An 11,902-nucleotide genomic window follows, 5' to 3' on the forward strand; every position below is an offset into this window, starting at 1 on the left:
CGTGTAGTGTGGGATGGCCTACCCCGAGCCTCGCAGGCGGCAAGCTCCTCCCGTAATTTGCCGAATGAATCTGAGAATGGACGATCCAAGTACACTCGGTTGTCAGGCGGTAGTAAGGGGCCCGCACGCCCGCACTTTATAAAACATTTTCAGAGAACAGATTAACCGGCACAGGAGGTTTGCCAGGCGCGCCGTGAGCCCAACCCTACTGGGCAAGGGCTCTACACGACAAGGCGATTGCGTTGCGTTTGTCGGCGGTCGTTGACTCGCGGAAGTGAGCTTCGAAGAGGTGGCACCTGGTGTCCTGTCGGCTAGAGTAGCGAGCGTTAGCAGAGCCGTGAGGAGGCAGGGCGAGGGGGAAGAGTGGGGAGGGGTGGGTGCGATGGGTCCCCCTCCTCTCCCTCCCACCGTGGCTTATACGCTCATACGCACGCACTGCACGCACCTTCTCCGATTGAGCCGACTTGACTAAACTAATAGGCATTCATGTAATAATGATTTTGACAAAATTGCTTTATGGTAACGTGTTTGTACGCACAATATATTTAACAATATATTTCTAAAAAAACATATTTAAACACACTCGCGCTACACAGTAGCGTCTAGATGGCAGCGTTGTGGCTGAGGCCGGGCCCGGGCTGGCCGCGTACCCAGACGTGGACACTCTAGTTTAGTGCCCCCACAGTGAACGTCCCCAAAGGTGACGTTCTCTGAGGCGATGATACCCATAGGCGTCACAAGGGAACGTTTGGCTCCTTTCGACTAGGCCCTCAAACGTTCTTGCCTGAACGAGTATAGCCGGTAGCCGGGCTGTTGTATGTCTTTGATTTAGATGATTATTAAAAGACTCAACTGCTTTCTCAACACGGACCTCGCAACATTTAGTGCGTGTACTGTGTACTTTACCTGCACACGATGGCCGGGTTGCCTACTCGTTGGCCATGATGTGCCATGGCTCTAGACAATAGGCAAACCCACCCGCACGCCTGCATGAGGTGCGCTGTAACTGTGAAACGTCCCGTGGCCCGTGGGCCACTTGATAGTCCTGATCATGCTTACACTATGCTAATAGTAGCGCCTGCAACGCGCTGGGTAGGCAAACCCGCCAAGCCCCTGTATGTGGGAGCTGACGCCCACCCCCACCGCGCCAGGAGGGCTGTTATCAGGCAACCAGGGGTGCGATTAGAGAGCTCACGCCGAGCTCACCGTGAGCTCACCTGAAAAACGTTCCCAAAACGTTACCCCCCAACCCCCTCACCCTATTTTGAGAAGTTTAGAAGGCGCAGCCCGTGAGTTCGCCGTGAGCTCGCCGTGAGCTCTCCAGTCGCACTCCAGAACGCCATCGTGCCCAACGTTCCCTCGAGTCATCCCGGGGGGCGTTCACTGTGCGCGCCTCTCATGCCCAACTTCTCTGCGCCGGGCGCACAGCATGTCGGAGCTCTCATTGCTATTCACGGGTCAGAGTCTATCTCTCATGGAAATGAAGCTCGCTCGATTAGGTGTCTTTTCGAGTCTTTTCGGGCGCCTTTCGAATGTAGTTCTTGTAATAGAACTCGGCGAAGAGGACGAACATGAAGACGTTCTGCACGACGAGCGCGCCGCTGATCCGCCGGTCCACCTCGCAGCCGGCGATGAGGAACGGCAGCGCCTCGTGCACCACGTTCATCCCGAACTGCACGAGCTGGATGAGGGTGATGTACTTCTTCCACCACGCCCTCTTCACGCGCGGCTCCACGAGGCTCAGGAAGTAGTAGCCGTACAGGAAGCAGTGGACGATGCAGTTGATGAGGCCCAGCAAAGTGTGGTGGCCGCCTGCGGGACCGGAACCGGAAGTGTCATTTTGGATCCGCCGTTATCGCGCTATTATTTGAAAAGAGGTCGGAGAGACCCAAACTCACCGGGGTAAACCTTGGCACCCAACCAAATGCAGAACACCATACCCGAGTGGTGGTACACGTGCAGAAAAGAGATTTGGCGGAAGTTTTTGCGCATGACCATGAAGACCTGAAACGAAGTGTAGAGTTTAGCGTCGGACAATCTACTCTCGGATATAGGTACAGTTTTAAGAAGTACCCCACTCGTTAAGCGCCCGCTCGTGGGCAATACCATTTTCTTGTTTAAACATGCGGTTGTTCTGGGTGTACTTAGAAAAGGTACTTACCGTATCCAACAGGTCCACGATCTTAAGAATGAAGTAAAGCCATACGCCAAAGGCCGTCTGAAACACAACAATTGTAGTTTATCCCTTGCGGCTATTTCGAGGTGCCAGCAGAGAGGGAGAATGGATCACTTTTACCTCGTAGTCTGCCACTTCCATTCCTGTGGGGAGAGGCTGGCAAGTCCAGCTGTACTTCCATCCCCAGGCGAGACGCACGCACTGCCGAGAGACATTATGGCGAGGCATTTACTTTAAACTTTAAAAACAAGGTGTGCGATGACATGGCGTAAGGCGGGGTGTGGTGGTTCGTCGCGGTCCTCACCTCTCTGATGAGGTAGCCGCACCAGATGACCTGCACCGCGTTGTACACCAGCATGACCCTGTCCAGGTTGAAGGGCTGCCGGTGCTTCATGAGTCGCGGCCCGAGCGAGAGCACGAAGTACAGGTAGCCGCAGATGATGGCGGCCACCGGCAAGGGGTTCTTCACCATGGGCAGGTGCTCGGACCGAGGGTCTGCCGTTCAGAGGAATCACGCCATTGTCGTCATTGATTCGTTACATTTCCTTCGAACACGCCCCTCCGCACCCCCAAGGAGCAACCCCCCACACAAAGACCTCCCCCCATTCGTCAAACTACCCTTGTGATGGAACACGTCAATGTGTCTCAGCGTCCATCCGCTCATTAGTCGCGACACAAGGGATCGCTCAGAAAGTCCGTCCGCTTTTCTCAGATGCATTCGGCGAATTACGTCGGCTCGGCGCCTGCGAGACTCGGGGTAGTCCACCCCGCAGTACATGCACGCACTGCATGGTAGATGTTGCCTATCAGGCGCTATCAGAGCTTGCTAGGCTCAGATTTGCAGTTTCGTAACGACGAATCGCGGACGTACTTTCTGAACGATCACAAAGTTTGCCCGCAGTCCAGCCACAGAGGCCGGGTAACAGATCAGCAATAAATCCCGACCTGACCTGCTCGAGGTCCAGTATTTACACACCAGCATACGTCCAGAGCCCGGTCGCAAAGTGCGTCAGCACGTCCACGGTGGCGCCGACGACACGCGACATGGTAGACGTTTTCCCGCGGGGCCGCGGTCAGGAGAACTGTCCGACTGTCACTACCCGTAGGCAGGAAGGGGCTCGCGGCTCGCGCGCCACCCGGCCTGGGGCCGTCCTCCGCCTTCACCTCCCCTCGCCCCTCCCGCGGGGCTGCCCTCCGCGGTTGTCTTCGGACGGCGGCGACCTCTGCCTGTAAGGCACGCTGCCGTTGCCTAGATTGTTTGGAGTGTTGGCGTTTGAAAAGCGTTTTCCGGGGGTGAGGTCAGCCAGCTGCGTAGCGCGATGTGCGACTTGGAATCCCCTTCAGGTCCTCACACGCCCCCCCCCCCTCCCTAGGGGGGCTTCAGACAGGTGGTCTTTCCCCCTACGGCGCCTGTGGTCAGCGCGCAGGCAACCCAAAATCCCGCCCGGTGTGGCGTGGGACACCCCAGTCGTCGTGAGGCGGGAAGGGGCGAAGTGTGAGCCACGTCGCCTTTAGTCCGTACAAACCGCGAACGGTCCGCGACCTGTCCAACAACGCAGTGCGCGCTTCGGCCAGCACATGATGAGGCTCATTCACACTTGAGATTGTATCCTTTTATTGTTGTGACAAGCAAGTAGTAACGAAAACAATAAATATGACGAGAAGGTGATGAGGCGGCGCGACGGCGCAGCCGGGGGCGGCCGCCGTCAGCGGCCTCGCCCAGCGCGCGAACAGCGCCGTCTCCTGGCTGGTCGTGGTCCAGCCCACCACGCCGCGCTCCCGGTTCTGCACGCGCAGCCACAGCGCCAGCGGCTGGAAGTAGTCGAGCAGCGGCCGCGCGTCCAGCCGGTCCGTGGCGCCCTGCGTGGCCACGCGGATCACGTCCCGCCACGGCCGCGACGCGCCCAGCGACAGTACCTGGCCGACAGACAGGTACCTTAAGACAGTAGCCAACACCAAACAGGTGATGGTAATGTGGCAGCTAGCTTCAACTCTCGATAGGGGAAAGGACCTAACCGACGGGCATTTCATTAGCAGATGGTACCTTGAGACAGTAGCCAAACACCAAACAGGTGATGGTAATGTGTCAGCCAGCTTCAACTCTCGATAGGGAAAAAGAGAACCAGGCTGGGGGGGGGTGGAACCTGAATGTGAAGTGCGGTTAGAGAGGCTGAGGCGTCCGCACCAGCAGCCCCACCCTGGCCGACAACACCGAGTCTCAGCCCGCTCCGCCATCCCCCTCTCCCCTACGCCTCCAGGCCACCCAGAGGCCGCCTGCCGCCTGGGTGCAGGCAAGCCATAAAAGAGTGCCGGGTGTAGCAGAGAGGCGATATACAGGGTGGTCCACCAACTCCTTCCTTTATTTTGCTTATACTGTACCGGATGCAGACCGGGTTGCATATTCGCAAGGGGCCATAAGGCGTCGCGGAGAGAGACGGTAGGCAAGCCCGCCCGCATGCCTGCATGCGGTACTGTATAAGCAAAATAAAGGAAGGGGTCTGTGGACCACCCTGTAGCACGGGGACGAACGAGTTATTTCAGCATTGCACTTTTTCTTAGACTCTACCAGACCAATATGGGAAAAATTAGGACACAATGCTATTCTTAAATTTGTATCACCTTCTTTCAAGATCGACTCTTGATTGAGACTTTCCCCCCTTTCCTTTCGAAAAAATGTCGTTGGTCTTATGATAGGGAGTTTTTACCTCGGCCAGAAGGCGGCCCGCCTCCCTGGACCGGTAAATGTCGCACGTGTGCAGCGGGCCCGGGTGGCCGGCCGCGCGGCAGAGCGCCTCGTGGATCTGGAACTGCAGCACGAGGCTCACGAAGTAGCGCAGGTAGGGCGTGTCGGCGGGCACGTGGTACTTGGCGCCGGGGTCGAAGTCCCTCTCGGAGCGGGGCGCGGGCGGCAGCACGCCCTGGTGGCGCATGCGCAGCTCCCACCAGCGGCCGTTCATGTTCTCCACGCCCTCGGAGAAGACGCGCCAGCGCCACTGCATGGGCACGGGGGGAGGTCAGAAGGATAAAATGTTGCTCCGGAAAATGATAGTAATAAAGTAGTTTTAAGATTCGAGACACGCGAAATACACCTCACCTGGTCTACGACGTACGCGAAGGGCAGGTACACCACCTTGTCCAGGGCCACCGTCAGGAGATAGTTGATGTTGGTCTCTGCAACATTGTGCGCCTTCAATGATTTGGACTTTGGCCGAGAAGGATGAAAAGGCCCTGCTTGTTTGAATATTGGGGCCGCGTCCTTCTCACGACTCCGCGACCCTCCGTGTTTGACAGGTGACACGCCCGGTGGGCCCCGCGGGCCCCACTGTCCCACTTGTTAAGTTCGGCAAAGACCACCACAACTGCAACATTGGCTAATGCGTGCCACCGCGTCGGCGCGGCGGCGGCGGAGGCGAGGCGGCTCGCTACCGTTCCGATCGAGGGGGAACTCGGGGCCTATTTGCGGCATAGACTTTGAAATGAACTTCACCCCCCTCCCCCCTCCGCAGGTCACAGGGGCACCGCAGCGAGTAATGATCATGCGGGAATCGCCTCATGGGAGTTGCATCAGCGCCGCAACCGCGCGTTTATCACCTACCGTAGTCGTCCGTGATGTTGTTGAGCAGGCCGATCCTCTGCAGGTGTCGGGGCGTTGACACCGACAGGCCGATGGCGTCCCCGATGGCCTCGTGGAACGCTACGCGGGCGGGAGGAGAAAACGTGGAGACGAATTATTGCGGACAGTTGTTCCTCACAACAACAAAGAAAAGGTCTTTCTAAATAATGGGAATTATTATTTCGCCCGATTGCCAAATGTGGTGTTACCGGGGTTGGCGCCGCGCCTGAAGATGTAGGGCTGCTCGGCGTAGTGCAGGTAGTACTGGATGTGGGCCATCTCGTGGTGTATCGTTAGCAGGTCGTCCATCGTCACCTCGGTGCACTGCTTGATCCTGGGGATGATGTTAGGAACTTTTATTCTCTTTTTTGATGCATGCAAGTATTTCTTACCAGACCCACCGGCTCGCGCCAGAGCCACTCACCGGTAGTCCTTCCGGTTGCAGAAGTCCCAGGCCGAGGCGCGGCACACCGCCTCCCGGTCCACGGGCCTCTCCAGCATCGAGTGCCGCCAGAACTCCATCGACATGGGCTTGAGCCCCAGCGACGTGAAGAATTCCTCGGCCGTCTGGAACATCCTGCAGAAAAGGACGGCCGAAACGCTCTGGTCAAAACGCACTTCTTTTTTTTTTTTTTTTTTTGAGGTTGTACTTCGGTGCGTGCAGCGTGCAGTGCGAGTGCGAACCCTCCGCGCCGCCTTCAGGCCTGCTGGTCCAGCGCGCGCAGACCGCAGGCGCCCGCGGATGCTGGATAGGCCACCCGCCGTGCCGGGCTGCGCCGTGAGCGCGAGGCTTGCCTACCACCCAGGGGCTCGCCTCGCAGCGGCCGGGCCTCAGGGCGGGCTGTGGTGCAAAGTGCGAGTGGCGTGCATGGGGCCTCGGGGGGCCGTCGTCGCGCACCTCACGGGCGTGTAGCCCTGGCGGAGCATCTCCGGGGTGACGTCGGCGCCCTGCTTGTCCGGGAAGGGCACGACCAGGTCCGCAATGTTCTTCCAGCTCTGGGCCCACATGTTGCCCAGCAGGTGGGCGGGCAGCGGCCCGTCCTCGCGCACCAGGTCGCCGTAGTGGCGGTGCAGCTGGCGGCGCACGTACGCGTGCAGCTGGCGGTACAGCGGCGACACCTGCGCCCACAGCTGCGTCACCTCGGACTCGAGCTCCGGGTCGTCGTAGGGCGCGCGCATGTGCTCGCCCGCGTCCCGGAAGCCGTTGAGGCGGGCGGCCTCGTTGGCCAGCTGCACGTAGCGCACGTACTTGGCGCGCAGCTGCGGGCCCACCGCGTCGTGCCAGGCCGTCCAGGCGCGCAGCAGCTCGGTGGGGTCGCGGGAGCGCGCCAGCACGCGGCTCAGCTCGGGCTCCAGCCGCCAGTCGCACGTCGCCGCGCCCGGCACGCCCGTCGTCGGGCACACCCGCGCGCGGGCGTACACGTCCTTCATGTCGGCGATGAGCTGCATCAGCTGCAACAGGCAGGTGTGCGGGGAGGGTCAGGTCACTGTGCCCCGTCGCCGGGCCCCGCCCCGAGGACCCTCGCCGCCGTGATTTTGTGGCGAGGCGCGACTCCGATCACTTCCGCCTGGGCAGGATGCATCACTAAGGGCCCGGCAGCGCATCGGCGGCGTCAGCCCGTGACCCTGCAGAATGCCTTTGGGCGGCGCCCCTTCAGAGCCTGCCCGGTGACCCGCCGCACGTCCGGGACGCCGCCACCGACGCTCCGCCGACCGCGGCGTACCGCTACGGGAAGACTACGGCCAACTTCCCGCACTTCCCGTCGTGCCAGGTCTGTGACGCGCTGGCAGATGGTTTGGGGTTGTATTATTACATCTTTCTAGCCACCAGAAGAAATGCGACTAGCATCATGGCTGCCCGAAAGAGGGTCGTGTAAAGGAAAGATAGAGGATGACAGCCATGATGCTTGTAGATTTCTTCTTTCGAGATACTCGAATCGTCCATGGGCCCAACAACCCAGGCCGCTACACGTGAGTCAAGGGTCGCTTCCGGGGATTCTCCCGGCGCAGCCTTCTCGACGGTCCCCGACAGGGGCCTAAAAGTCCTCACCTCCGCGAACCTGTCGTCGGCGAGCGCGTTGCGGCCCTCCTGGGCCAGGATCTGAAGCTGGCGGCGGGCCGCCGGGTCGGAGATGCGCGCCCAGGACAGCGACGTCGCCTTCCTCCAGGACACGCGGCCGAACTTCCACGACAGCGCCTGCTCCTCGAGCTGCAGGCAGTCAAAGAAACAACACAACGGCGGCGGTGAGGTCACGGACCGTGCGCAGGACGCCAGGCAGACGCTCGCTGCAGGGCCTGCAGAGCAACATCATAACGGCAGAACTGTTTCGGTCCGGAGGAAAGATGATTCGCACAATGCGCGCGGCGTGCGCCCCGGGTTAGCCGCCTCTTCATGTCACATGGCATGTAACCACCGCTAACGTGCCTCGCCTCGCCAAGGAGAAGTAACGCCATCGCGTTATGGCCCAGTGTTTGTGACGTTATTGCGTTGACGTCGCATACGACGTTTCCAAGCCGCAGTTTATACTCGTTTTGACCAAGACGTCGTAAACCGTGACGCGTGTCTGTGGTATACTACTTGGGCACGCCCGGGAGCCCCTCGCGGGTGGCGCCGGCCCATCGCCGGCACCAGCAGCCCAGCAGCGTGGATGTTGCAGCCTCGCTGCTTCATTATCCACAATTATTTTCGAATTGGAGGACGCGCGCGCTCGCGGGTGGTGGTCGGGCCCGGCCTACGTCATGTGATACACATTTGCGACACCTCCAGGATGTTGCGCGCGGGGGAGGCGCAGCCAGTGAGCCTCCCGACGGCCTCCGCCTCTCCTCGCGGGCCCGGCCCGGCGCGGTGGCGGTCCGCACCGGAAGACGTATTTTAGTTCAGCCAGGGCGTGGCGTGGCGTAGCCGCGGGCGTGGCGTGCGCTGATCTCTGCTCGCGGGCGACACTCCCAAGGTGCGCACTTTACGCCTTTTTGGTCCCCTCGGGATGGTATAGTGTTGTGCGCCTCAGCCGCCGCGGCGTCCTGTCGGAGTGAAGACGCGGGGGAAAATATGCACCAGGAAATGAGGTGCCCCGCCTACTTAGCGCTGCTGCACTGCAGGCGTCGTCGGTGGTGCTCCTATTGGCACCGCCACCTCCGCTGCTTTTTCTCGTCGCGGAGGAAACTAGAGAGAAAGGAGTGGGGAGGAAAAAATCGGCAGATGAGGGCGGGGAGGGCAGCGGGACATGACGCCACGCCGCCGCCGTGCCGCTGTGTGACTGCCGGGGTGCAGCGGGACGGTCATGGGCGTGGTCGCGGCGCGGCGGGGCGGGGCAGGGCAGGGCAGGGCACGGAGGCCCGAGGGGCGGCACTGCCGCCACGGCCACGGCCGCCCCAGCGCGACGCAGAGTATAACGGCGCACGGCGGTGTGCTCCCTCTAGCCCTGCCAGCTCCGCGGAGACGAGACGGGCGCGCAGCGACCATGCACACCGTAATGCAGCAGCACCTCGACGGTGTCTTGTGCTGCTATCGAGATAACTGTAATGGGTAGGTGGGAAAATAAGAAGGGTGGTGCGCTGCTTGTTACCGTTCAGGGGGGGCTGCGCCATCGGTGATGATATATGGTTAGCTCCGGGTCGCTGCTTGGGTACAAACCTTTCTGCGGGAGTTACTTTTGGAGACGATTGTGCTAAATCTCCAGGCCACTGTTTGGAACTCACCATTCTGCGGCGGTTGCTCTCGGTGACGTTGGTGCTGAAGCCCCAGGTCGCCGACGTGACCCGGAAGCACATGGCGGCCGCCTCGCGATCATACTCTCTGAGGAACTGGCTGGCCTGTGGCACAGATAAAGGCAAATTGTGGATTTCAGTTGGGGAGCGAGGTGCGAATTTGTCTGAACACACCCTTTGTCTGCGTTATCGATCAACACCTTGTTGTGGGTGGCCGATTGGCCGCGTCGCGTCCACCTTCCTAGTAATACCGGATGTCACGGGCTTGCCTGCTCCCTTCACACCCAAAGTGCCATGGCCTCCTGCGACCCTAGTGAGTATGCAATTCCGTAACACTGGAGCGCAATCAAAGAAACACCCAGCACTTTGCCGCATGATGGCCTGCGTGTGGGGTTGCTAGAAATCGCTTTAGACCATACGGCTTTATGGCGCCTTAGCACGCCAGTTTATCTCAGAAAATTCGTTCGGTAAATTACGGGAGAGCTAGGCGCCTGTGAGATCCGGGGTAGGCCACCCTGTGGTACACATAAGTATTGCAGGCAGATGTTGCATACCTATCAGGCGCTACGAGAGCTTGCACAGACTGAACTTGGCAATTTCTGCTGAACCTCGAACGACGGGTACTTTCTGCCGACTGATTTCGAAGAACAATCTCATATATTTTCCGTATAGCTCCGTCCTTGTCGCACTCATAGAGCAGCGCCCCTTGAGGTCTCTTCGGAATCAGTCTGCACCATGATCTCTGAGAGCCCGGATGCGAATGGACCAATGGGTCAGTTGTCGACCCCTCGAGTTCTGCTCCATTGCGAGTAGTGGAGAAGGACCCTGCTGTGTCCGATGCCAGGTGTAGGCATCCCCCGCCAAACAAAAGAGCGTCTAGGTCCTAGACTCTAGGAATGAGTGCACATCGGCGTCCCCGCCGTCTCGGTCAATCGGCCAAATATTTGGCTGAAGGATCAAGTATAGCGAACACACGAGTCAACAGAATGAGAATCACCGTCTTCTTCTTCCACACGACAATCATCATATACACGTCGGAAACAAGGATTACAGCGACGGTCGTATGGCGCCGTTGAATCAAGGCCGCGTCCGCCCCGCCTCGCCCCGGCCCCGCCCCTCCGTATGCGGGTCACTGGGTGTGCTGCGTTACGCCCACGCAGTGGCGGGGCAGAGAACGCCCCGTCCTGGACGGAACACCTTAACGACCGGAGCGGGCTGCGTAGTATTGCGTTGTGACGGAAGGCGAGGCGCGTATGTCAAAAACATTTTCTCGGCGCCATAATTCCCTGCTTGAGCAGTCGTATACGGACCGCCCTGTTCAGGTCCCGCGTTCAACTCGCTGCTTCGCGCTAAAGCACCTGGTTTTGTTTTTACGGTCTGTGTAGCACTGGGGGCCGGGGGGAGAGGGAGAGAGAGACAGAAAGGGGGGGGGGGCAGCGGTAGCCCGGGGAAGGATACGGCTAGCGGTGGGTGCCCGCCAATGTCTGTTGGCGCTGAGTGCTGAGTCCGACTGGAAAGTTGTGTCTCCTATTGTTTTCGGAGTTTGACGCATTCAGATTAGGAATTTTGACCGTGGTATCCTCTGTAACTAAATTCTAGCTACCCTTTGTCTGCAATCTTGGCTGCATAGGACTAGCGTGTATCAACGCCCCGAAAAGTTATTTCCGTCAAGTCCGCTGGCGCCGTGCTGGTCTGAGCTGAGCACATGAACCTTATGTCCTAGGTCCCATGAGGTATTCGATAAATGGTGTACCAGGAGAGGGACAACAGAGACTTTTACCTCCTGATACTGGCTGTCCTGCTGCGGCTGGGGTTGCGCCGGCGCGAGGGGCAGCAGGCACAGCAGGATGCTGAGCAGCGCCAGGGCCGACGGGGTCCTCATGGCCGGGCTGCAGTAGCTCCGGCAGTGCGCACATCGCTGTCCTCGCGTCCGGAGGGGCGGCCCGGTGAGGGCCTCGGGGCCCCCGTCGTGGAGCCTGGACGCCAACCTGGCCAGGAGCCTCGACGGGGTGACCTACCGGCACGGACCTGAGCAGCACGACGGCCTGGTTATAGAGGTTCGTACGTGTACCGCGTCTGAGGGATGCGCGGCGGCCGCGGCGGCAACCTGGACTGCGTGCGGACGGCGACCTGAGTGGCGGCCTGAGCGGGCCGGACTGGACTGAGCGCCAAGGAGTAGGCCTGCACGGGCCTGCACGGGCCTCGCGCACTCAGGAAGCGGCAGAGGAAAGAAGAGAGAGATAGAGAGAGAGAAGAAAGAGGCGCCACCGGGGCGGAAGGGCGAAGGAGAGAGAGAGGGAGAAAGAGACGGACGGTATGGCTCTTCGGGGCGAGGCCTCATCCGTGACGGACTCCGGGCGCAGTGCGCGGGGCACGGGGCGCGGCGGAGCGGGGATGGGGGGGGG

General features: G+C 60.1%; 2 protein-coding genes across 4 annotated transcripts in view; both read right to left on the bottom strand.

The window, feature by feature from the left end:
* Nucleotides 1-509: 509 nt before the first annotated feature.
* LOC113209054 (elongation of very long chain fatty acids protein-like) lies at nucleotides 510-3,301 on the bottom strand. Its single transcript, XM_026426397.2, has 6 exons — nucleotides 3,153-3,301; nucleotides 2,481-2,671; nucleotides 2,297-2,377; nucleotides 2,162-2,218; nucleotides 1,899-2,004; nucleotides 510-1,812 (listed from the first exon to the last, which is right to left on the bottom strand). The coding sequence occupies exons 1-6, from the start codon at nucleotides 3,220-3,222 to the stop codon at nucleotides 1,496-1,498; spliced, it is 822 nt and encodes a 273-aa protein (XP_026282182.1). The 5' UTR covers nucleotides 3,223-3,301; the 3' UTR covers nucleotides 510-1,495.
* A 466-nt stretch (nucleotides 3,302-3,767) lies between these two features.
* LOC113208755 (angiotensin-converting enzyme-like) overlaps nucleotides 3,768-11,902 on the bottom strand; it is a 19,590-nt gene continuing 11,455 nt past the window's right edge. The window contains exons 2-11 of one of the 3 annotated variants that reach the window (XM_052264161.1): nucleotides 11,278-11,525; nucleotides 9,489-9,602; nucleotides 7,840-7,998; nucleotides 6,688-7,241; nucleotides 6,214-6,366; nucleotides 5,999-6,123; nucleotides 5,772-5,870; nucleotides 5,271-5,347; nucleotides 4,882-5,169; nucleotides 3,768-4,093 (exon numbers count right to left, since the gene is read on the bottom strand). In XM_052264161.1, the coding sequence (XP_052120121.1) occupies nucleotides 3,791-4,093; nucleotides 4,882-5,169; nucleotides 5,271-5,347; nucleotides 5,772-5,870; nucleotides 5,999-6,123; nucleotides 6,214-6,366; nucleotides 6,688-7,241; nucleotides 7,840-7,998; nucleotides 9,489-9,602; nucleotides 11,278-11,379 (1,974 nt within the window). In that variant the 5' untranslated portion in view covers nucleotides 11,380-11,525 and the 3' untranslated portion in view covers nucleotides 3,768-3,790. Of the gene's footprint in view, nucleotides 4,094-4,881; nucleotides 5,170-5,270; nucleotides 5,348-5,771; nucleotides 5,871-5,998; nucleotides 6,124-6,213; nucleotides 6,367-6,687; nucleotides 7,242-7,839; nucleotides 7,999-9,488; nucleotides 9,603-11,277; nucleotides 11,674-11,902 lie in introns of those variants that run through there. The other 2 variants (XM_052264160.1, XM_052264162.1) reach the window with 2 other exon arrangements.

Source organism: Frankliniella occidentalis, unplaced genomic scaffold (assembly GCF_000697945.3).
Source record: "Frankliniella occidentalis isolate FOCC.00 unplaced genomic scaffold, Focc_3.1 Scaffold16, whole genome shotgun sequence".
NCBI classification, from domain to species: Eukaryota; Metazoa; Arthropoda; class Insecta; order Thysanoptera; family Thripidae; genus Frankliniella; species Frankliniella occidentalis.

Coding starts and splice junctions, on each gene's coding strand:
- LOC113209054 (XM_026426397.2), bottom strand. CDS start 3,222: ATGTCGCGTGTCGTCGGCGCCACCGTGGACGTGCTGACGCACTTTGCG. Junction 2,378..2,480: donor GCGGCTACCTCATCAGAGAG/GTGAGGACCGCG, acceptor GTCTCTCGGCAG/TGCGTGCGTCTCGCCTGGGG. Junction 1,813..1,898: donor GGGTGCCAAGGTTTACCCCG/GTGAGTTTGGGT, acceptor CCGGTCCCGCAG/GCGGCCACCACACTTTGCTG.